Source organism: Cnephaeus nilssonii (assembly GCF_951640355.1).
Source record: "Cnephaeus nilssonii genome assembly, chromosome: 6".
NCBI classification, from domain to species: domain Eukaryota; kingdom Metazoa; phylum Chordata; class Mammalia; order Chiroptera; family Vespertilionidae; genus Cnephaeus; species Cnephaeus nilssonii.
Genome location: NC_137077.1, coordinates 33,463,857 through 33,489,818, shown reverse-complemented (window position 1 = coordinate 33,489,818; position 25,962 = coordinate 33,463,857). Strand labels below are relative to the sequence as shown.

The following is a 25,962-nucleotide window of genomic DNA, read 5'->3' as shown; positions in this document are numbered from 1 at the left end:
CTCTCTCTCGATGTTTTTAGCTCTCTCTCCCACCTCCTTCCTCTCTGAAATCAATATAAAAATATTTTTTAAAAAATAATTTTTTAAATCATTTGTTACTAAGTATTCCGCTTCACTTGTTTGACTTTCACACTGCCAGCTGTTATGGGAAATTTTTATATATTGGCTTGGCATAGACAGAGATGATGTGAATGGTCCACTGTTTTCACTTCCTTTCATTCTGGACCATGGTCAGATCCTTCTATCATTTTGGACACCTATTCATGGCAGATGAATGATAGTGGTTGATATCAAACACAAAGTCAAGTACAATGCTGGAAAACGGGATTCCAACATACCAAAGGCTGAGTAAACCTGGTGCTGCCAAGAGCTTTTCAAGTCCATGATATTCTTGCAGGAAAGACTGCAGGAGCTCTCTACAAGGGGAGAGCCCCTCCCGGCCCCCCAGCACATGGAACAGTGTGACTACTCACCCAGAGACCCCCAGTACCATCCCCACCAGCCTCTTGAGGCTGTGGATAGCTGTCAAACACCTGGGGCTTCTTCAGTGCTTCTATTTTGCCCCCACCATTTAAACATCAAGTCCTTTTGTTACTGTCTACTTAGGAGGTCTACAACATTTTTGGTTCTTGTCTTCTCCAAGCACAAAGTAGATGCTAAAAAAAAAATTTGTGAGCAAATAAAACCCAACAGCTGCTTTCTTAGTTCAGGTTACTACAGTGATTTACAAGCAGTGTGGCGCGAGAATTTTAAACATGCAATACCTGACTATTTCGCCAAGGGCATAGACCTCTTTTCCTTTAGATTGCCAAATAAATTTTAAAAAATGACAACAGCCAACACAACAATTGCCATCTGGTGTGAATGAATCAAAATTACACTTTTAATTTTTTTTCGTCAGTTCGGCAAAAAATGTATTTTTGGGGTGTGCTACAGAATTTTAGTTAATTAGTTTTTATGTGCCACGAGATGAAAAAGGTTGAAAATTGCTGTGCTAACCCATATTTCATTACCGTATTTAAAAGTCTTCCATGGCATTCAGGATCAAGTGAAAGAAAGGTCCTCACCACGGCAACCAAGGCTCTTCATGATGTACCTGCCTGCTCACCAGCCTTCCCTGGCCCTTCGCCGTCTGGTCAGCCTCACAGGCTCATCTTTGCATCTTCTAGTCTGTTCCAGATAGCACTCCCTGGCTCACATCCCTTCTCTCGGGTTTGCCAACACCGCCTGGCGTAGAACCCTCCTGGTGTGTCTCCCTGGCACTCTGCTCTGGTTAACAGTACTCATTAGAGTGTAATTTCTTGAGATGCAAAGCAAATCGTGTTAATTTCAGTCCAGTGTCTGGCCAACAATAGGCTCATGTCTGCAGGAAGCATGGAGTTGTGTGTGGTGCCCATTTCACAGGACTCCCTTGGCAGCACAAATATGTGGAGTGGGCAGCATGGGAAGCGTCAAGTGAACAGTTTTTATTTCTTCCTCTGCCATTAACAAAACATAAGACCTTAGACGACAGGAAGAGTAATTAAAATTCTACAAGTCCCCCCAACTAGGAGATACAATAATATTTTGAATTATGTTAAGTTTCTCGTTTAATCTTTGATTTTATAACTATTATTCATATATATAATTTCTTGATCAAGATCTAACTTCTATTAAAAACTACATAAATGATGCCCTGGTTGGTGGCTCAGCAGGTTGGAGCATCATCCTGTACACCAAAAGGTTTTGGGTTCGATTCCAGGTCAGAGCACATATCTAGGTTGCAGGTTCTATCCCTGGTTGGGGCACATATGAAAGGCAACCAATTGATGTTTCCACACTCATGTTTCTCTCACCCTTCCTCTCTCTAAAAAAATCAATAAACATATCCTTGGGTGAGGATTAAAACACACACACATATAAATGACAATTTATATTCTTCCACGTTAAAGAGCGATTAAATGCAGAAAATGGGCAGTGGTAAGCTTATGCAGCTTTATCGTAGAATGTATGAAAGCACCCTGGTGTCCGAAAGGTACAGATTCAAGGCCATGTAAACTACTCCTCAGCTGTGTGATTTGGGGAAGTTCCCTGGGGGGCTGAATGTCCCTCCTAGTGTACCCCGACCCAGTAGGCAGTAAAGTGTTAGTTCTCTTCCTCTCTCTCATGGTTTTGGAGATCTGGGAATACAGAGCCTGAGTGACAAGAATTTTTCCTTTTCCTTTTGAAATTAAAAGGGAGGCATTTAGTTTCTTAATTCAGTTTCACTTGGATGAAACAGTTACCTTTGCAGCAATAGATATTTTTTTAGTTATATTAATATTACTTTTAGAAAAATGAAATTGTGTAACCGATATGCAGACTTACTGTCTTTGGCATCTCTTAAAGGAAATAAAATTGTATTTTAAAATATTAAACACATAAGAAACAAGTCAGCAATGTAATGCCCCAATGAATCCTGAAAATTTATTACTTGGGAGAATATCAGATATTGATCTTTTGTTTTACAGCTCATGATAATAATCAGAAAATATACATTTTGAAGTGAAAGTCGAAAGAAAAGAATAATTACATATAATATACAGACTACAGATATTTTATTTGTACATAAGCAAGGCAGTACTAAAAGCATATTTATGTGTCCACAATTAGTGAACGCGGTGATTTTCTGTTTAAAGCTGCAGCAACTCAAATCCTCCTGGGGTCAATAAAGAAAGACAGATTGAGAAATACATTTAGGGCTATCACTGTGTCTGGTTGTAAACCTTTTTAATCTTTCCCTTCCCCCCATATATATATGTATATACTTTATTGCCTTTATATTTCTGCTGGTTTAATATAATTAGTATACTAAATAGTTATCTGCATTTATTTGGTTTCTAAAAATATATAAAATGCATTGGAATAGAACTCCTGCAGCTTTCCAGCGGCCACTGTCCTGGCATCGAAAGCTCTTCTGGAAATGTAAAGCAGCAATTCTGAATAAATAGTGATTGTTCTGTCTTCTCCATACAGCTGATGGCCTCTACCCAAAACTCAACAATACTGTAGCAAAGAGTATAAACATGCAGTTAAAAAATGGACATAATACAAAAGTAATACTTATGAGTGAAATTTTACACAATAGAGACTAATAAAGACAACTTTGTAGGTAGAAGGGGGATGTGAACACAGCATTGCTATTTACATATAAATTAAGGCCCAATTTTTCAAAGGCAGTGCACATGGGGAACTGCCCATCTGCCCACACCCTTTGCATACCTGAAATCAAGAGTTTTTGCTTTTTCTGTATTATTTCCTCAATCCATTATTATAGTTCTAATTTGGAAAGACGTTCACAGAAAAGGCTTTCACACAATTTTTTTCTAAAGACTGTTTTGCTCTTATTCACAAAGAAAATTTTTTTTTTTTTTGGAAAATTTTCTTTTAATGCAGGTAAAAAATGTATGCTCTGGAAGCAAATGCTTATTTGCTCTTATTGAACACTGTTAAAATTCACATTTCATGTCATCCTATATTTTTATTGTGTCAGTGTTGTCTAAGCTCTAAGTTTATGACTATGACTAATTTGAAGTATGAGAACTGATGGTTAGTTCAGTGATGACTGGGGGGAATTGATTGGGTAACTCCTATTAATACCAACCAAAGTCTCACATGTAAATTCTCTGTGCATCAAGACAAAAAAACAAATGCTAACAAGCCAAAGTTATCGCCTAAGAACAACAAAAGGACTCTGGCAACCCACTACAGATCATTCTAAGGACAATAGATACTTAAAGGGTCATATATGTACTAATGCTATTTCAAATTATTCCTTGGTAAAAAACTTATCTTCCAATGTATTTAATACTTATAGAAAACTGCAATAAGAGAACTTGCGGTATAATAAACAAAGAACTTGTCATCTAATTTAGTATTTAGAACCTGAATATTCCCCAGATTCCAAATTTTATATTTGGTGTTTTTGTATACTATTGCCCAGCCCCCACCAATGTATCCAAAGATGTGGCACTTAATCTATCTCATTTGTATTCACAGTGGATAAAAACGATTAGGAACAACTAAAGTGTTTTTTAAGATGTTCTAGGGAAGTGAGTTTTCCTTGCACTATTTTAAAAACAGACTTAGAAAATATTCCTTAGAGGCGTGCTTCCAGAGGTACTAGAACTGATTAAAAAACACAGCTGCTTAATGCATTCATCAAATTCATGTTTCTATCTCTCCTCATCTAGGAAATATTTTTATCTGTAATTAGATCTGCAGAGATTATTTGGCCGCCTGAGAACTCAGATGCAAGGCTGGGGGACCCAGGGCCCCTGCAAGGTGGAAGGTGCTGCCAGTCTCCCTTTAGTTACTAGATTAATACCGGTAAGAATTTACAACAATTAATTTGGTACTGACTTTGTGTTTCTCACGGCATGCCAAGCATCTTTACCATTTATAACTGCAAAGTTTAACATACCTTTTAACATTTTTATTTAAATAGAATGTGACCAATTTACAAAAATATTTTTCTTTGTGAATAAGATCACAATTTCTCTGAATAACAATAACAAATGACTCTTAGTATAGGATGGAACCCTTTAAAAATAAGGCATATATCGGGCATACATAAATCATTATTGTCACAAAATCTACAAATTATTTTGATTTTTTAATTCTCATAATTTTCAACCATATGTAAATATGAAATAACTATTATAAATTGAGAGCAAATGTGTATAGGTTGTGGTTATTTAGGTAAGAATCAATTATTTCTCAATTCATTTGCAAAATAGTATCATGGCAAGGTCAACTCAATAACTCCAAGAACCCAAAGAAAGTAATACCTGTAGTTGAGGTCTGCCATTTAGCTGGACTAGAAAAGGCAACTCTACATTTTACTTTCAGTTCTCTAGAAGCTTCTATATATTTTCATAGCCATCCTTATAATTTTCCATTGGAAATCTAAATATAGCAGCATTCTCAGCATTCATTAAACCAAAAATAAGTCAAATGCATTTAAAACATCCAAAGTTGCCCTCATGCATAAGCTATAACTTACATCTTTTTATTTTTACCATGGCATTAATGTACTAATTCACTGTTACTCTGTTGCATGTAAGAAATAGAGAGATGTATTTTCCTCAGAATTAAAAACTAGAAATTTCAGAAAAAGATCTTAATTATATCAGAGGGAATGTAAAAATGGCTAAGAGGTATCTGACCACATCCGTTTAGATATTACTTGTGAGTCTTAAGTTAATCACTACTCATGAAAGGGGTGCTGACTCATTTTTGGTTTCATAAATAAAAATATATATGTACAAATGGAGATTAATGTCCTATAAAAGTCAAGCTCAAAAACGAAAATGAACACTGAATTTAACTTTATTTTCCTTGGTAAAAAGTACCTAACTCCAACCCACTTTCTCACTCTCTAAGTGACTGGAGAGATCACAACAGTCTACAAGGTACAGAGGAAATGATGTGCAAGTACTACCTTCCCCATGGGCGCTTACACCAGGAGACTACACGAATGAAGTGGGCTATGTTAAAATATATCACTTAAAGCAAACTTCCTAAAGTAGACTGACCTGAAACCTCAGATATCTTATTTATAAAACCTCAGATATCTCTAACTTATATATTATGGCAGCTCTGAGGACCCAGGAGAGTAAAAGGATAAGGCGGGGCAGGGACATAACATAATGTATCAGGAACCCCCTTGCCTGTTTGAATCGATATTCAGCATTCTTTGTCCTACAGTGTCGAAAGCACTGCAAACCTTTTAAACATACAATTTACCTCACAAAAATATCTCTGTTCTGGTATGTGGTCCTTCATGTACTGAAAATATTGTAAAGAAAAAATATTAAACTGCAGATTAAAAAGAAATGCTGAGTTATTTCAACCAATTAAGCAATGGCGAGGACACGTCACAAAGCAAATCCAAGGGGGTTCCTTCGGAGTTCGTTTCGATGGTGGAGCGCACTCTGACACTTGTAAGTCAGCATTCTACGGGGTGGGTTGGGGGGGAGTCTGGCCACATGCGCACAGTCATAATCACAAGTATGTAATGTAATTCGGTCACAAGGTAAGTATTAATAAAAAACAGTAAAACACCAATATTCACACATTAATTGGTTACATGGAATAAATTAAACTAAGCCAGTCACATACTTCTTTTCATTCTTAAGTCACTTTTTTTTTTAAATGTATACACACAGAATAATACTTTCCTAATGCTCTCAAAAGGCTACACATAAAAATGAAGGCTTTGCATTACAGCTGCTGGATAAAAATGTCAACACTGTTCATGTGTGGAAACAGTTTCTTTGTTCTTTAGCATCAGTGCACAGGGTATGGCTCCAAGTGGTATGCGATTTATGACAGGAAAAGATATGGTGGCTTGTGAAATACATCTCTGTTTGTCATTGGCACAAATCAAAGAAAGAATCTTTACTGTCCGTGGTACCTTTATTGGGTCTCTCCCCCAAAGACAGATACTGTTATACATATATGCCTTCAGGATTAAAACCAGATGAGATAGGATTCTGCAGAATCCGAAGATTAGTGGGGAGTTGCCGGGATGAACCAGGCCGCTTCAGGGAGCCAGACTGGAATGCTGCCTCTAAACAGGAAACAAAGAGTCATCAGATGTACTCATCAGCTTGAGTACTTAGCAATATGAACAATTAGAACTTTTTCTGCCCCAAGGAATCCAAGAATACATAGAGGCAATTACAATACGCTGTGGGTACTGGGTAACGAGGCTAACTCTGCTGGCCCCTCTCAGCTGATACACCAAGTTTCAGTGATTTGAGCAGTTACTGATCTTTTAAAGAAGATGAGCACTTTGCTTCTCTTTCTTGGTTACTCAGACCACATTCATATACTGATTTAGAAGTGTCTTTTAAATATCAGGTCAAATTAATTAATTTTAGGAGAGGAAGAAGGGGCATTAGGAACAGAGAGAAGCTAAAACTCAAATAGACTATGACTCATACATACTTCAGGAAAAGGATATAAGATCTGGTAATTTCATGCTCACGCAAGTCAATAAATAATCTACATATTATTGATTTCCCCCAGAAACAGTAAGTACATAAAAAAAAAATTTAAAAATGGCCCAAGAGAATTAGCTTTGAATGGTTAGGATAACACTTTTACTGAATGCCAAACGTTTATGCAAAGTTAACAGGTGAGAATAAAGTCAAAAAACAAAAACAGATTTCTCAACATCTTACCCCTTTCTATGTCTACGTGTGAGGCCTCTACTTCAATGGGCTCCGCTGGCAAAACGGTCACTTTCGTCCCTGTCTGCTGGATAAACTGCTGGAGATTGACTTGCCGCAGCTCCTTCGTCAGCTGCTCCAGTTCCTGTTCTTTGTCCTAGAGGGAAGTGAGAGTGTTATTAACTGGAGGTTCAGCAGTGGCCACCCATCCTGCTGACAGTCCGTCTGCTGCAGGGCTGAGGTGGACGCTGGCTGTCACAGGAGCACACCGAACAAGTCAGGCCTAGAGCTACCACGGTACAGAGGTCACTTTCTGTGTGGCCTGGGCCAAAAAATAAGCAAATAGAGGACAGCCTGGACTCTTAAATGTGATGCTTTCCTCTGCTAGGATTACACTGTGTACCCGATGAAATAAGTGTAATAGGTCTATACACTTTCACCAATAAAATACTGACTTCCACCATCCCAGCTCTTACAGCAAGCTTGCTAAGCTGTTAACAATGAAATGTCCCTATCATCCTCTTCATAACTGACTGCAAGATGAATAGCCCTTTGGTCCATGAGAGTCAGGGTTCTTGTTTTCTGTAAACTGTTGCCCCTCCCTGCAGCAAGGATCAGTGTGGCTTTAGTTCCCATGAGGTCCGTTACTGAGATTTGTAGCATAGCAGGAGGGAAGCAAGGTTCCCACAGGATTCTCACTATGGGGGTTTTCAATCTCTGAAGAAGGGGTTTTGAGAAATGAAGAGCCCTAAAGAAAGGAGATCAAGTCTGGACAGCTAGAAAGGTCTAAGGCAAGGAGAGCATTCTGTGATTTAAATGGATTTTCTCTTTCTCTCCTTCCCTGCCCCACCTGGGCTGGGGGTGCCTGAGGACTTGGTAGGGCAGGGAAGACACTGTAGGAAAGAGTGGTTGTTTACTTACTTTGAGGGTAGGACATACTTGGAGATGTTACTAGTTTACTAGTATTAGGTAGTGGGATTTACTAGCAATGATTGTCATAAATTAGTGTTTCCTGTAAGTAATATCAAAGGCAACACAATTTCCAACTGTGCCCTTAAGTGTCAAAATGAATCCAAAGAGCAAAATACTGGCACATTGGAGGTTAACCTTCTACAGAGTGAGAAATTCCTGATTTTCAAAATTGGGGGGAGGGGTAGTTTTACCTCACTCTATAGTTAATGACAGAGAAATCACATCAGTTCTACCTGGAACCTTAGCTTTCTCTGCTTTTGGAACGGTTCACACTAACGCAGCTCCTCTAGAGCTTCAATGTGCACAGGTACTAACTGGAGACCTTGTTATAATGCGGATTGTGAATTTCTAACAAGTGTTAGGAGCCGCATGGACCGCACTCTGAACAGCAGGCTTCCACACCAGCACTGTCCAGTACAGGAGGCACTAGACACATGCCGTCGAGCACCTGAGATGTGGGCAAATTCCACTAAAAACAACCTTAAATTCACTTAATGCTTGTAAACAGCTTTACTGAATATTTAATTTAAATTTAAGTAGCCATGCTATAATCAATGGTGGGTCTTTCTCACATCAACTTCCATAACATCACCACCTTGTCTTTTCAAGAATGGATATCCAAGGAACCTAAGTTGAGCGACCAGGGTATATGTGAAGACATGTAAGTGCTCTTAGACGGAGACCGGAGAGGGGAAAGTCAGAGGTGCCCTGCTCCTCTGGAAAGCTCTGTGCCCTGCTCCTCTGGAAAGCGAAGGAGAGTATCGGGGAGCAGGGAGAAGGGAAGGGACTATTTTCACCCCAGGAAAGAAGATGGGGTTCGCAACAATGAAGAAGCCACAGGTAAGCAGCCAACTGGCCAGGCAATCCTTGGTAAACCAATCCTTGGTAATCTCTTTCGGCTCTAAAAGAAACTAGAGATTCACTATCGCATCATTAGTGCCCATTCCAGCTGAGATTCTATTCTCCGATATCCAATTACCTACCGCTGCAACCGCCACAGTGAGACAGCCCCTCCCTGCAGCAAGGATCAGTGTGGCTTTAGTTCTCTTTGGTTTCATCTCACATCTAAGCTTTATGGTTAAGTCACAAGAATTCTAAAAAAGTTGTAAACTAAGGCAGGTGCCTAACTTTAAATTAAGAGAAAATGGACACTCATCAGAGATGTCAAAAATAGACGCTTTTAAATAGATGATCATTCTCTTTGTAAAAATGTGCCTACCTGTAAGCGTTTGGTGGCTTGTCCGAGAGATCTTTCCACAGCTTTAATACCATTTTCCAGCCTCAGACTCTGCTGTCCTTGAATGTCAATTTCCCCTTTGACCTTACCAATCTTTCCTTTAACCTCTTCTTCATTGACTTGTGCCTCCTGGACTTCCCGTTGCAATTTTTCTGCCTCAAGACCGTTTTCCATAGTCTGGATCTGGGCCAAATAGTCCTTTAATTTGCTCTCGCATTCTGTTATTTTCTGTCTTATTTCTTGAAGTTGATCCTTCAGCTGTTTTTCATTTTCCTGTTCAATCTGCAATTCATTTTCCCAAAATTCTTCCTCTTCAATTTCTACATCATTTCTTTTGATCTTCTGCTCCAGGCGGACAATTTCCTCTTCAAGGTTAGAATTATACTTTTGCTCCCAAAACTGTATTTCTATTTCATTTGATTTCAGCTCTTTCTCAATGGACTGAAGCTTCTCCGTCTGCAGGCGGATCAGCTTCTTTAGCTCGTCTGCTGTTGTTCTACAGTTATTCAGCACTTTTTGCTTAAATTCAGTTTCTTTACCTTTTCCAAAAATGTCCATTAACCCTTTGGCACCGCCTGTAAATGTTAACGATTTCCTCTTAGGTTCTCTCCGTTTGATTGATTTGTCCACCTGAGGCCTCAGTTTGGCTAAGGGGGGCAAGCTCTGCCTGTATAGAGTTCTTTCAGGAATTCGAGCCACGCTATCAGAAGTGGGCCGCTCACTGAGGGACGGCCCTGTCCGACGTAAAATAAGCTGCACGTCACTGGCATACTGCCCCCACTTGTTTAAGGATATGATGGGATTTTCGTGAGGTGCCAAATGTCTTTCAGTATCTCTCCATTTTTCTATTAGAGTGTACCTTCCAGTTCGACCTAGGTTAAAAAAAAATAAAGATATGAACAAACTGTCGAAATGGCACGTGCAATACCTAAAATAATGAAATAAATGAGGCTATTCTCTTTTTGATTAGCATCAAGGTTCAGTCCACACTGCCTCTGAAACTTTCACTTGAAGACACTGAACTCCTTAACATATGTAACAGCATCAACTTATACAGGATGTGAACTGCATATGCTCTTCAGACGTGCTATGAAATTCAACTTAATTCTTTACACCTCAGTGAGAATCTTACACTTTTGTCAAATATCTGGTGGCCTAGACCTTCCTGCCGGGGCAGGACCTGCAGCTGAGGCCAAGGAGGACAGTAGATGCCCCACTGGAAGCCCTGAGGACCTGGTCCCAGGGACCAGGCAGAACTCCGAAACCTGAATAAACCTCCACTTGGTAAGTCCTCTGCGTTCCCTGCACATCAGGGCCTGCGGAGGTTGGAGGCCCACTTCTCCTCCTGAAAGGAGACATGAAGCCGGCTGGACAGGTCTTTCCTGTCCCCCCGCGAGGCTGGCAAACCCACAGTTCACACCGCGGCTATCTCCCTGCACACCTGCGGCAAATAAAATAAATCACCTCACTAGAAACAACCCTTCAAAATAGTTTCCCATGAAAAGAGGGGTCTGAAGAGAAGTCTTGTTCTGTTTTGGTAGTAATAGCTTCAAAGACTTAAAAACAAATTTAAAAGGCAAAAAAGGTATTAAAAGCAAAAACAGAATAAAATCACATTTAAATAAAAAAATATATACTGAGCCTAGCTAGAAATTATGGAAGGTAAAAGTTTCAGAAGACAATATAATGCCATTAGCTTGAACAGACTTCCTAAATATTTCCACTTAAGGTGAGTGGTTCAGAAGGATTATATTAATTTTGTTAAAAGTGTCCATTAGGTGACACTTGAAACTAATATAATGTTATATGTTAATTATATCTCAATAAAAAGAAGTGTCCATTAGCAGTTAATGTTATTACAAAAAAATAAACTAACCCTGCCATCTAGAAATTATGCTTGCATATATAGCTATTGATTTATCATCCCTGCCTTCTTTTTTAATTTCATGAGCTTCTGAACCAATAGTAGTATTTTCTCAATTACTGTGTCATTAAATGGAAATCTGCATATGTAAATACGAACACCCATGCATGCAATTCAGAAGCAGCACATGAAGAATGATACTGCTTTAAGCATGTGCAATGTTCTCCTTTAAGGAAACCTGAATGGTGGGAGCAGCTGAAAAGTTGGAGCTTTGGAGGCAAACAGACTGGAGACTTACTTCTGGGTAAATTACCTACTGGAAGTAGCATAACTTTACTTCTGTATGAGGAGAGTAGCAGTTCCTCACAGGTTATAAGAGTCAGAGTCAAGTGCAGTAAGCACCTACTACCACACCTGGCCCACAGTAGGTACTCAGTATGTGGTAGCCATTATTAAAGACACTAGAGGCCCAGTGCATGAATTCGTGCACGGGTGGGATCCAGCTGGCCTGCCCCAATGGGGGCCCATCAGGGGTAGGGCCAGCCAGGGGGAGGGGCCGTGGGAGGGCTCCAGGACGTGTCCGGCCTGTCTTGCTCAGTCCTGATCAGCGGGACCCCAGCAGCAAGCTAACCTACCAGTCAGAGCATCTGCCCCCTAGTGGTCAGTGCACGTCATAGCGATTGGTTGACTGGTCGACTGTCTGGCCCCTGGTGGTCAGTGAACGTCATAGCGAATGGTTGAGCGGCCTTAGCATATCATTAGCATATTCCACTTTGATTGGTTGAACAGATGACCGGACATTTAGCATATTAGGCTTTTATTACATAGGATGGTTAATCACATAACATTAGGGCTGAGCAGAGACCTCTATTAAATAGGGATGTAGTAAGACAATAACCTGACTTTAAAAAGATCCTTAAACAACTTTCCGCAACTCCCAACCATGTAAAGCTGGACAGAGTAGAAAGAACAAAAGCTCCGGAGTCAGAAGGCCTGTGTTCAATCCGGCTCTGCCATCTACTTACAATTTGCATACATCAGTACATTCCCTTTAGCTTCAGTTTCCTCATCAATACAGTGAGAGTATTTTCTTACCTGGCAATGTTGTTGTGACAATCAAGTGAGATGTCAAATATAAAAATGTTTTGTAAAATTGAAAAGTGCTGCAAAATATTAGTTATTATTATCAAAATATCTGGGCAAACAAAGGGAATGAAAAAGAAAGCCTTAGCACATCGGATTGGCTTCTGACATCTAATTGGTTTGTAATGATTTTCAGGTTAAAAATTACCAAGAAAAGCCACATGACCAATCTGCAAGGAACACGCTGCTTCAAAGACCACAGCACTTTGTGTTCTTTCTCTCTCTCTCTCTCTCTCTCTCTCTCTCTCTCTCTCTCTCTCTCTCTCGACTAGATCAGTAGAGCCCCTCTAATTCCATCAGGCCAATGAAGTATGTTTAAAAAGAAAACGGAATCATTGTATTACACAAGCTAAATTAAAAACTTTAAAGACTCTAATTTAGTCATAATTAAATATAAAGCTGATTTTTCCAATGCTTAATGGTTCTACTGCCCTTTGAGAATGTCTTGGTAGATTACTTATTGCCAGCTTTCCATTTTTGTTAAATAATAACACATTTAGTGCAATTAAAAAAAAATTCCATCCAGCGATATAAAAAAAGCTTTTTAAAAAGACAAATGAATATCTTTGATTTTATTATAGAAATTGGGTTTTAGATAGTTTATGCAATTAAATCCCATAATCATTGTTGTTAATGCCTATACTTGGCAAGGCTCTACAGATCCTATTTAATTTAGATAGATTCAAATTTCTCCTGCAAAAACTCCTTTTAGTGCATTAAATGGACACACTTAGTTCTACCTTGCATAGCACCTTGGTGTGCCTTAAAACTACCAAAAAGGAACATCTATCAACCTGTTTGTGCCATTTGTAGTTTAAGCTGCTTTGGTACCTAAAACCAAGTAATGGTAAATAAAATACTGACTAGTCCTGGTCAGGTGGCTCAGCTGGTTGGAGTGTTGTTCCTTGCACCAAAAGGTTGTGGGCTTGTTCCCCAGTTGGGGCGCATATGGGAGGTAACCAATTGTTTCTCTCTCCCCCCCTCCCTCCCTCTCTCTCTAAAATCAATAAAAACATATTCTCTGTAAGGAATACAAACACACACTATATATATATTGACCCCACTCTTTTTTAAGAGAGACGAAGGGAGGGATGTGTGGGGAAAAGAGAGAGAAAGGGAAAGAAGAGGGAGGGACGAGAGAGAGAGAGAGAGAGAGAGAGAGAGAGAGAGAGAGAGAGAGAGAGAGAGAGAGAAAGGTTTTGATGTGAGAGAGAAACATTGATTGGTTGCCTCCCGCATCGTCCTAGAAGCTGTTTCACTGAATACCTACATTAGGCAAAGCAAGGGTGTAAGGACAGTAAACAAGCAGGACTCCTACTTTGGAGGGACTTTCAGAGAATAGAAAGAAGTGTTAGACTCCAAACGAAACTACAGTTCAGTGTAAAATGTGTTTGGAAACTGATTTTGTTGGGGCAAACTATGCGGAACACGGCTTCTTAAGGAGAAAACGGGCTCTACCCTGGGCTCTTGCCTCAATCCATTTGCTTTTATTAAATGCTAGCGTTGGCCTCAGTTGAAGGAGATACGGGAACAAGCTCACAGGACGTGAGAACAGAGGACAAACTGAATCACTGAACTTGAAGTGACACGAGGCCCCAAAGCAGTGTGAAGCAGAAAAGCTTTCCCTCAGTCTCCTTGACTTCCTCCTCCTCCTCTTTCCTCTCTAATCTTTTGTTAGCTGTAAGTTATTTAGAGAGAGAGGAAGGGAGAGGGGGGTGGAGAAAGAGAAACATCAAGGGGGGTGAGAGAGAAACGTTGATTGGTTGTCCTTCGTACATGCCCTGACCGGGGGTTGAACCCGCAACCTGGGCATGGGCCCTGACCAGGAATTGAACCCGCCACATTTTGGTGCAAGGGTGACACTCCAACCAACTGTGCCACACTGGCCAGGGCTTGTTAGCTATACTTTAAATTCTAAGCTACTTGAGGGCAGAAATACACTTTTTTATACTTTTGGTTTACCTTATTGTAAACGCAAATGCATTTTTGACTATATCTTGGACGGATGGTCTGCCAAAGGCTTTCTGCTTTACATAAAAATTTGAGAAGCAAGTGCACTCTGAAATAACGACATCTCTGGAATAGTTTATGGAAGACACAAGGTACAATATTTGAAACTGGGAATGTTTCAGAAAGCCGGAGAGCTATAGGGACCAAGCACACACAGTGTCCTCACGTTGGGCAGTTGAACCAATTCATGCCAATTAACTATTTCAATCATGATTTCACTTTCCGTCATTCTGTCTCTTGTCATTTCAGAATCGGTTCTATTTCTACCACCTAAATCTAACCTGTCAACATAGTCAAGGTCCGAGTAGAAAGTATTCTTTCTATACTACCAGTCACATTCAACAGCTTGTATCAAAGTATATTCTCTTTAGCTCCAGTTTGACTGGACTGCATAGGAGCACTGCATCAGATTACCAACTTGTGTACATATGTTCATCTCGGTGGTTTCCTGAAGTAATTTCAGCTGCCCAGAAAACTCAACAATCCCGAATCCAGAATATATGTACCATGCAGCCATAAAGCACATAGGTGGCCTTATACCCAAGACACTAGTCTTTTAAAGTTGCTTCACTATACATGTTTTAGAAACATGCAGCCAGTCTAGACTCTGCTAATAGTATAACTAAACTTTTACTGTTGTTAAGCTGCAGAAATTCTAGGGTTGTTTGTTACAACAGCAATTTCCCCTAATTAATAAACCCTCTATTATTTCTTATAGTAGAGATTAGGCCAAATCCTATAAAATTTTCATTTAGTGTTTAGACTGAATACCAGTAACTCTCATTACAAGACATATAAATATTTAAGTGCGTATCGCATCCTGCATTTGATGCTGAGGCGATCTTAGGCACGATGGAAGCAAGGATCCACAGGCCCTGGCTGGCTGCCAGGTGAGTCATCTCTTAGATGAATTCTTAATTCAATGAAGTATTTATGATACAGAAAGAGTTGTTAAGCCTTGGAGAAATATCATAAAACATCCTCATTCAAGTTGTCAACTTTTCAAAACAGGTCTGGACTGAGATATTGAGGAAGCAAAAATGGGGAGCAGATTCTGTTAAAACTTCTTTTCAGCTTGTTCACAAACAAGTACACTCTTGAGTGCAAACGGATGAACTCACACCTGGGACACTTGGGCATTTTCCCTTTGAAATTCTGTGCAGAAATGTGGTTTCCACGTAGACAAATGCAGCTTGCTATACTCCTCAAGTGCCATGCCTTTTGTTTTTGATGGTTTGTTTTTACTACTGTCCATGGCTTGATTCTCAAATATAACAAAGTTAGGTTTGACACTTTCTAATCCTAGTTTTCACTAAGGAAAAAAACAACAACACAGTAATATTTAATTCAAATAAGTTATGTGAAACTTTGAAACTTTTAAAAGGGACAATTACTAAAGTAAGTTGGTTGCAAAGAATATGAAATAAAATTAAATACCTGAATTCTCCCCTTTAATAGATAAACTTAAGTCCATAACATAGTATTAGTTCCAATTGCAAGAATGTTTTGTGAGATGTGAAAGCCTGGGATTTTCAGCATTGTTTGATATAGGAATGTGCCATATAGTATTTAAGGCAAAACCCAAAGAAACCCTCTATCTTTGTGTATGGCATTGCCAGCTTCTAACAGTGCATCTGCTGCAGTGCAGGTGGCGCACTGGTCTCTATAAAATGTTAAACTGGCTTGTTTCAACCCTGAGCTAAACTGACATGCTTTCAATATAAACCAGCATGACATAAAATAAACTTTTGATAAGAAGCTCAAAGACAGCCCTGACTGGTTTGGCTCAGTGGACAGAGCGTCGGCCTGTGGACTCAAGGGTCCCAGGTTCAATTCCGGTCGAGGGCATGTACTTTGGTTGAGGGCACATCCCCATTAGGGGGTGTGCAGTAGGCAGCTGATCGGTGTTTCTCTCTCATCGATGTTTCTGACTCTCTGTCCCTCTCCCTTCCTCTCTGTAAAAAATCAATAAAATATATTTTTAAAAAAAAGAAAGAAGAAGCTCAAAGACAAAGAGGCACCGAACACCTAGCATGGGGCTGAACACAGTTTCCTCTGAATACATGCTTGCTAAATAATGGATTTAAGATGCAAATATAAACTTGAACCCACATTACTGGCTTTCCCGATGTAGATGTTTTTTGCTTCATCATGTTCCAAAAGGGTTTTAGGCAACTAATAAACACTCAGACAATGTGATAAAGATAAACTGGGAGTAAATAAGAAGAAAAAGTGCAACAGGGTAATTGAATAACATGGAGCCAGTAAGCATATACTTGACAACTTCATCTTTATTATATGATAAGATTTTAAAAGTGCACATTACCTTTCTAGTAAAGAACCATGTTATTTAATTTGTTGCATTTTCTTTTCTAAATGTATACAGAATGAGCAGTAAATAGGATTTTTCAAATGAGGGGCCTGGGAACGAGGACTCTAGGTTTTTTGACATCTTTCATTCCAGAAACCATTGTTAAGGACAAACAGCAGAAGGGAAGACGGTACAGACTCTAGACTCAAGATCAGTAAAATGTGGGGGGAACCAGAGAGGCAGGGTCTTTACAGATTTACCTAAGCACAGGGGACAGTGATAAATAAAAGTGTGCGTGTGAGATGTATCATGAAAGCAAATGAACAAAACCCGTTAGAAATCAATATTTAAGACAAACAAACAACAGGACCCATAAATCACTTTATCTCAGACACCAGGGAATTCACTTACCTATCGCTTGAGCTAAGGCTATTACAACCTCCTGGCAAGTTGTGACTTCGGTGACCCCACAAACAATCCTCTGAACTCCATCCACCCATACTTTAAGTTCCATGGTGCACCAGCCCGTCACCCAAGGGCCCTGAGACTGGTCATCAATAGTGTCAGGTCATGTCTCTGGCTATGCAAACACGGAGAAGGCAGTCTGTGCAGTCAGCTAAAAAGAGGAAAAAACATTTTTAATAGAATGAATCTTAGGATTTCTTCTAGTATGCAACTATTACACAAATCAATTTTAATATATGATGATCCTACTACCATCAATGACCGTGTGCTTCCTTATTTTACAGAACTGAATTCAGCCACATGAATGCAACTGAAGCCACCTGTCATGACATTGTTTCATATTACTGCTATTTTCATAATTATAATTTTAATCATAAGGTACTCTCTGTTGGGTAAATAAATCTTATTTACTCAACTAAGTCCTAATGCTCAACATTTAAGCTATTTCTTTTTTTTAAAAAATTATTTCATTAGAATCATTTCTGAGGTTAAAGAGAAATAAAAAAAAAAAGTGTTTGTCATTTTAGGAATCATAAATAACGGAACCAGTTTCTACAGCCTTGGCAGCATTTGCAGAGGTGTGTAATAACTCCATGGCATTGCTTTGTTCTGTGTGTCCCTTGCCTTCCTCTTGTCCCCAAGGGACTGAGTGCCGTCGTCACCCCTGGTGCTTCACAAAGCACAGCACAAGGCTCAGGTGAACAGAGAATATTAGTTAAAGGAAATGAATTCCTTTGATGGCTGACAATTTCCCCATAGATGTCCTTTTCTCATTTACTTAATTAGGGTTTGACAAGTTTCTTAAATTATAAGTTATTCTAATAATATAAACCATAACCTTTTGTTACACTTGCCATTTCCCAGTGTTTGATTTTTTTGTTTAGCTGCACTGCATGTCAAGCAGAAATTTTTACATTCTCCTACAGTCAAGCCGAATGCCTTGATTTCTTCTATTCTAGTGTCATTATGAGCCTGCTAAAGATCAATTACACACGATTCTTTTTCCTATGGGTACTGAAAATCTCCACTCTTCCTGCATTAAATCTTTAATCAACTATGACTTGTTTGTCCATTGTCCTGTGATTGTCCAATTTTTCTGTGGTTTTAAAAAAATGTTTAAGTTTATGAGGTGTAATACACACTGATTTAATTAGAAAGAACAAGAAGTTGAGGTTTACAATAGCATTGGTGTTTCAAGATTAATGCCTTATTAAAAAGCTTATTTTAGAAACCCTAAAAATTTTTCTTGTAAAGTAGTATTTACTACAAACAGTAACTTAGTTATGTACATTCTCTTACAGGACCTAAGACAGTTCTAGGCCACCTGGCCACCTGGGTGAGTTGAAGGAGAATAAACCTAACAATACTCCTACTTTCTCTAGGGAAGTTACAAAAATAGTTCTTGTCATCCCGAAAACAAGAGGAAGGACTGACCGAATGTTAATTTCCCAGCACGTGCTTTAGCTCTCTCTGCAGTGCTAAGGCGGTTTCATAAACCCCATGCAATCAGAGAAACGGGCAATTGCCCATGACAGGCTGATTCCCGTAACTGCGTTCCTCAGTTATGAAGTCCTGTGAGCTGCTAAGAGTTTCTGGGGAAAAAGGGTTCTGAAACCAAAGAATTGTAAGAAACACAGTAAATAAAATTTTAAAAACTCCTTTAATGGGCTGGTGTGCACTCTACACTTCAAGTAAGAGGTTTCTATGCTATTGTCCCCAATCCATTTAGAGAACATTTAAAGAAAGGAAACAGAAGACTTAGGACTTAATACAAAATTTGTTTCCTTCTCTGCTAGACACTCTCTACTAGAATTAGGATATGTATTATTCTGTCTTGGAATAAAATTAAGTTTAAAAAATGGCCAAACAATATATATTGTGTTAAATTAACATATTAAATTTGAATTATTTTATTTAAATAAACGAGCTGAATTTGAAAAAACCTCAGTTGCATTAAAATCTATTGAATACCTAATTTCTTATCATTAAAAAAATGTAAACTTGGGAAACCTAACAAGAAAGACAGCAGATCTCATTAAAAGTCCCTCTCCCCACCAAGAAACCTGTCATTTCAAGGAAACTTACGAAGCACATTTTTAATGTCTACAAAGGTTTTAGTACACCACCACATATTTTCCTATCTAAATTACCACAGTTTCACCTTGAGCTTTTAATCATTAAGTGAATACAAATGAACATAAAACACATGTCCATCTGTTAACTATTACAGAGTTATAGTGATGTGGGAAAACACGGAGCACAAATAACACTGCCCAAGTTAATATCAACTTGCAGGGTATTTAACCACTGGATCAGAGACTTCCTACCACGGGTCACCACAGAGAAGACCCGAGTCTGTGTTTTTGTTTTAACACCACTAATATAATTCAACCTTGAACTGTTAAGGAGGGTAGGAAAAATGCCTTCATGGATCAGGTCAATGAACCCCATGGCCCACATTTTATTTCTAGAAGGGCCACTGGTTTTAGTACATGGCTCCTGTCAAGTTTGGGGCTGTACTGACAACGATCCCTAGGTTCCCTAGAACCATGAGAATCATTTAAAGACTCTATCTTCCCAGCAGAGGCCCCTACAACTCCCCGTTCTTTCTTTCAGACCCTCCAAAGCCCAACTCCGAAAGCTCTGCTCCCAGCCCCGGAGCTAGACAGGAGGGGAAAAGTCCTACATTGTAGGCGCGTGTGATGGACAGGTCATCTTTGGAACTAAAGACTCAGGAAGCAGACAGGCTTTGGAATCTCAGTTGGAATTTGGAATGGTTTTTGTCCATGGAAACCGTGATGCAGGTAGAAGTAAGGTTCTACTGTGAGGGTATTAATATAAGAAGTATGTGTTTTCATTATGAAGTTTCTATATTTAAAGCACTATCATTTTAATAATTTTGATAATAAAGAACTACGTTTGTTAAGTAACATGCTACTGCTGAGCAAGTGTTCTTTAACTAAGAACCATTTACTATATTAAAAGCCTGTTGGAATTAAGCATCTTAATTTATGGAAACACTTCCCCAAGATCAGTGCAATTACATTCAATCCTCATTATTCATGGTTTCCTTATTTGTGAATTAATCCACTCACTAAGATTTTTGTTGCTGTTAATCCTCACCTGAGGATATTTTCCCACTATTTTTAGAGAGAGTGAAAGGGAGGGAAGAGACACACAGAGAGAAACACTGATGTGAGAGAGTCATGTTGATTGGTTGCCTACCACATGAGCCCCACCCAGGGCGGGGATTGAGCCTGCAACCAAGGTATGTGCCCTTTACTGGAATCGAACCTGGGACTCTTCAGTACTCAGGCCGACACTCCATCTACTGAGCCAAACCAGCTAGGGCACTAAGATTTATTTTTAACCCCCAAACTAACACTTGTGGCACGTTTAGTCATTTACAGACATGTACACAGCAGTGAACAATTTGAGTTCCCAGCTGAGGCTGGACAAGTCATTGCTCTGCCTTCTTGTGTCTGCTTTCATACTGTCAAAAAGTGTCCTTGTCAAAGTCTATTTAGTGTTATGTTCTTGCATTTTTGTGGGTTATTTCACTGATTAAAATGCCCCCCAAGCATTGTGATAAAGTACTATGTAGTGTTCCTAAATGCAAGAAAGCTGTGATGTGCCTTAGGGATGTGTGTTAGATAAGTTCTGTTCAGGCACAAGTTATAGTGCTGCTAGCTGTGAGTTCAATATTAATGAATCAACATTATATATTAAACTAGAGGCCCGGTGCACAGATTTGTGCACCAGTGGAGTCCCTCAGCCTGGCCTGTGCCCTCTAGCAATCCGAAACCCCTCGGGGGATGTAGTAGTGCAAGAAGGGCCGACGGCCGGGGAGGAGCCCAAGCCTGGGCCAGGCGCCTTTCCTGCTAATCCCGACCCCGCTGCGCCTGCTACCACCGCCACCGCTTGGTAGCGCTACTGTGGAGGCGGGAGAGTCTCACACCACAGCAGTTGCGCTTGCCAGCCATGAGCTAGGCATCTGGCACCCGTCGGTCAGCTGAGCAGCGCTCTTGCTGTGGGAGCACACTGACCACCAGGGGGCAGACACCCAACATAGGAGCTGCCCCCTGGTGGTCAATGCGCATCGCGGTCAAATGGTCAACCAGTCAACCAGTCGCTTAGGGTTTTATATATATAGACTAAAGGCCCAATGCATGAAATTCATGCATGGGTAGGATCCCTAGGACTGGGCGGTGATCAGGGCCAATCGGGGCATTCCTTCTTTCCGTGCTGCCTCCTGGTGGTCAGCACATGTCATAGTGAGCGATCAAACTCCTGGTCTCCCGATTGAACTCCTGAGGGGACACTTTGCATATGAGGCTTTTATATATATATATATAGATAAGGTGTTTTTAAACAGAAAAAGATGTAAAACAAGGTGATGTATTGATCACTTGATAAAACTGTTGTGACCAAAGACTCTGGTGAATAACAAGAGGTGACTGCATACTTTTACCCAGTATAATTTCCTTTGATGGTAAACATCAAGCTACTGTGTAAATTCCATTATTTCCTGGACACTAGACACAAGCATACAGACAGATAGCTTATTGCCAATTTTAACATTTCCTTCATTGCTAGTTTTGCTCAAGATCTAAGGTTACTGCATACCATAGCTTTCTTTGTAAAACCAGTATACAGATAAACTGAGTTATAATAAAGTTCTCACAATCAGAGTAGCTACTTTAATTAAATGAAATGCTGATGCTAGCCACTAGTTGTTGGTTTTGTTTGTTTGTTTTGCATCACAGAGTGAAATTTAGCATAATGAACACAGTATATTCTGAATAGTAGTTATTAGAATTACTAATAATCAGATAGCGAAACTTTTCTCATACCCAGAAGTGTTAACCGACAGATCATAAAACAGTATCAAAACCTTTTAGAAATAAAGTGCTTTGCTAGGATGGTACTTATTTCTGAACTAACAATTTGGATAAATTCTGACCAGTCAATTATCGCTCTGAGCAAAAATACAGACTTAATTTGCAATAATTATAATTTTAAAAGCAGGTTCTTTACAATTACCTATATAAGAAAACAAAGATATAGGTTTCCAATAACTAGGGCTAGTCTCAAAAGTAAGGTCAGCTTCAAAATAATTCCTTTTACCAGTCTAATATACTAACTGACACCACCAAAAAGTCATTTCTTTCCTCTTTTGCCCCCCACCCCCCACTGCCCATGGTAACTATTTGTAAAATCATTCTAATACCTCATGGTAACACAAGAATATTTATTAGATTGACTTCATTTTTTTTTATGTCTAGCTCATAGAACACTAATAAAGCCAGTGTTAGTAATAAAGCCTACAGCATCATACCTTGGAACGAGTGACCAGAGAAGAAGGCATGGAGAGGTCAGAGAGCCCATGGGTAGTAGGTATGAAGGGATGTCACAAAAATGATGGAAAGGAAGCAGACACACACAATTCAGTCTAGATCAAGGCCTCCGATGGCCCTCACAGCCCTTACATAAGCCAATTCCTGACGGTCACAATCTCTCTAGTGGTAGTAGCCTGGGTCAACTTTAACAGGAAGGCCACATTCCATCACAAAATGCCACTAATCTTGCGTGGCACATGCAATTTCTCTTTTTACTTCCTTTCTACCATTCCAGCCTTGCCATATTCTTCTTCTCAAGACACAAGCCTACCAACAACACTAAAAAATACATTTTGTTCTACTTGGTTCTAAGGAAGCTGCAGATTCCTCACACCTACAGATGTCAGAGGAATGGGCATATGCAGGTCCTTCCTTCAGGCATGTAAAGATCACTCATTCCAAAGAGCGTCAGAGCTAGCAGCCCACTGGCCATCAACTAGTACCATCATCTCACTGAACACAGAAGGCTGAGGCCTGGCCAGATTATATCATTGGATCAAAGCCACGTGATAGATGCTAGCAGAGCCAACCTTTGGAATACCATATTAACTTAGATTATTCTGAAATCTGAAATTAAATGACTAAGCTTTACATATATTGAAATAAATCCAGTGCCCAGTACAGATGTTATTGAGGGAGTTGCTCTTGTAAAGAACTCTAGTTAAAACAGACCATAAAATGGGGGTTACCACTGGCATAAGAACATTAGCATAAAAAACCTATATGTGGTCTGTTCTTGCTAATTTTCTTAAATGTTTATGGTAGGTGGAACAGCCGGGGACCTTACAACTTAATTTTATTGGCACAAAAGTCTCTTAAGAAACATAAAAATAACAGATCACTGGGTTCCACTTCTTGCTAGAGTACTATAAAAAGCCATCTGTTTTGCAATTACATCTTCTGTTAGGTCCCAGCCTACTTTTTGGCCCTTCAGAAATAGTTGAAAGCATGTGTGCAGTCCAAGTTCTGTGATGTTTAACTCCTGGTAAAGCTTAGTATGACAAGAGACCACACTTTCAAAATCTTAACGTGAAAAATCCTCAACTCTGGCATCAATTATATTGTGCTTTCTGCTACATGTGCTATTTCGTGCTCTCTTTCAGAATCGGTAGGAAACTGGCAATAAGCAGATAATGTTATAATGTGCTTCTACTGGGAAAAAAATCAGTATAGGTGATATTTAAAAGACAGATTTAAGTACAAATAGATTTGTGATCTTTCTCTTTAAGTAGATGTATTTTGCTACCTTCATTGTAAACCAACACTTCAAAGGAAAACATGTCCTTGTTTTTTACTGAATCTAGCCAGTAACAATAGTAAATAGCTAACACCTACTGAAATGAACTTTTACTATATGATAGATGCAAAGGTAACTGTTATATACACATATACAGTATTTTACGTAATCCTTTCTATACCCATCTGTAGCTCTATGTGACATAAGCTATTGAGCTAAATAAGGAAACGGAGGTATAGACAAATCAGTAACTCGTCCAATATTACTCAGCCAGCAAGAGGCAGATCCAAATGTGATAATGCTCAGAGCCACTAAAAAGCTACTTATTTATAAGATAAAGTTATTGGTCAAGTCTGCAAGGACATTTGGAATCGCCAATCCTGGCTCAGGAGAGAAAGTAATCAAGCAGATATGATCATGGGATCTATAAATTCCAATACTACTAAGCTAGATAATATATTTGACCTAACTGTTGCCACAGAACTGGGATGTAGCAAAGAGCAGATGTTCAATAATCAAATCGGACTTAATGAGGCATCCCTGGCCCTTGAGGTTTCTGCTGGAATAGAGCTGGGATCTGAGGCAAATATCACCAGACCACTAGCGTCGATGTCCTTTCGACTACCACAGGCTGTCTGCAAGGCAGGATCATTTCTTCTCCAAACCTGAGTATATGTGGGCTACTTCATTAGTGATTCTTTACCCACTTAAGTGATAGCAAATCATGTTCAATATCTTAGACACCATTCAGGTATAATGAATCAGTTTCCTGATTTTAGTATTTATGGTATTCTGCAATGAAACCCACCATTTTACTTAATAGAGGATAAAAAGAAATGTATTTTTCATCTATGAAGTCAAAATCACCACAGACTTCTCACTCATAATATCATAAATATTGAGCCCATCAATTCTGACACACAATTTTTATAGTTACAATTATGTGTGTAAACTTTTCAAAAAAAAATTTAGCCACAATAGTGACTTCAAATAGCCAAACTTTATACATCAAAACATGTTCCTTAGCAGGTATATGTTTCTAAGCTAAATTAATAGGTAAACATTTCAAAGCCAAAATAAAATAATTTGGGAAGGAAATAGTAATAAAATAAATATATTACTAAAGGGAAATTTTAGCTCCTTGGATCAAAGGGGTTACCACACTATAAAACTTGTACTAACTTTAATTTTAAGATTTAATTAATGCAGTAAAGTAGAACAGTTTAAATGTTTTTTTAAAAAGATTTCATTACTAAATTTATTCAGTGGATAAAGTACTAAATGCTTTAAGAGTATGAAAGCCAAGATTATATCTGGCAAAACTAAAGAAAGATGCCTAATTCCTAATAATCTCTATTAAACTGGAACTATTTCAATTCATAGAAAACCAGTGGCTCTCTTTATGGAGTACACCCCCTTCTTTCCAAAGAGCATGCTTTCCCCACCCCCCAGCAGACCAAACCTCTCCTCTCTTTCATCTCTCAAGGCCTCTCTCCCCCGCACCCCTCCTCCTTTTGCTGTAACTTGTTTCCTGAGCCCATTACTTCTACGATTCACTTCTATCTCTGACTTTCTAAATAGATTCTCATAAAAAAATTTAAAAAGTATCCATTCAAACAACTTGAAAAGGTAGTTTCCCCTTACCCTTTAAATAATAATTTTGCTTATTCTACTTATTTCCTGAAGAAAATCTAATTAAGTAATTAAATCCCTAGATGATATGCAAAAATAGGTACATTTTTTGGTGATATTTTGAAGTAATAGGGCCCAGCAAGTGTGGCTCAGTGGTTGAGTGTTTACCTACAAACCAGGAGGTCACACTTTGATTCCTGGTCAGGGCACACACCTGGTTGTGGGCTTGATCCCCAATGGGGGGGTGTGCAGGAGGCAGTCGATCAATGATTCTCTCTCATCATTGATGTTTCTTATCTTTCTTCCTCTCTGAAATCAATAAAAATATATTTAAAATTCCTTTAAAAGTTATAGGTATTTTAATAGAGAGGTTAATTACTCAGTGTGACAAAACAAGTAATGCTATTATCCCAAATTGCCACACTGTTCCTCACCCTATCATTAGCGGCCACTCTCTTTAGATACTGTGTGCCCTCTGCATTTAGTTGGGGACGTT

General features: G+C 39.1%; 1 protein-coding gene across 3 annotated transcripts in view; it reads right to left on the bottom strand.

Annotated features, from left to right (window-relative positions):
* Nucleotides 1-5,333: 5,333 nt before the first annotated feature.
* RASSF8 (Ras association domain family member 8) overlaps nt 5,334-25,962 on the bottom strand; it is a 91,718-nt gene continuing 71,089 nt past the window's right edge. For all 3 annotated transcript variants that reach the window (XM_079774032.1, XM_079774034.1, XM_079774033.1), the window contains 4 exons: nt 17,145-17,349; nt 9,388-10,277; nt 7,209-7,353; nt 5,334-6,592 (listed from right to left, as the gene is read on the bottom strand). In XM_079774032.1, coding sequence (XP_079630158.1) covers nt 6,471-6,592; nt 7,209-7,353; nt 9,388-10,277; nt 17,145-17,247 — 1,260 coding nt within the window. In that variant the 5' untranslated portion in view covers nt 17,248-17,349 and the 3' untranslated portion in view covers nt 5,334-6,470. The remainder of the gene's footprint in view (nt 6,593-7,208; nt 7,354-9,387; nt 10,278-17,144; nt 17,350-25,962) is intronic.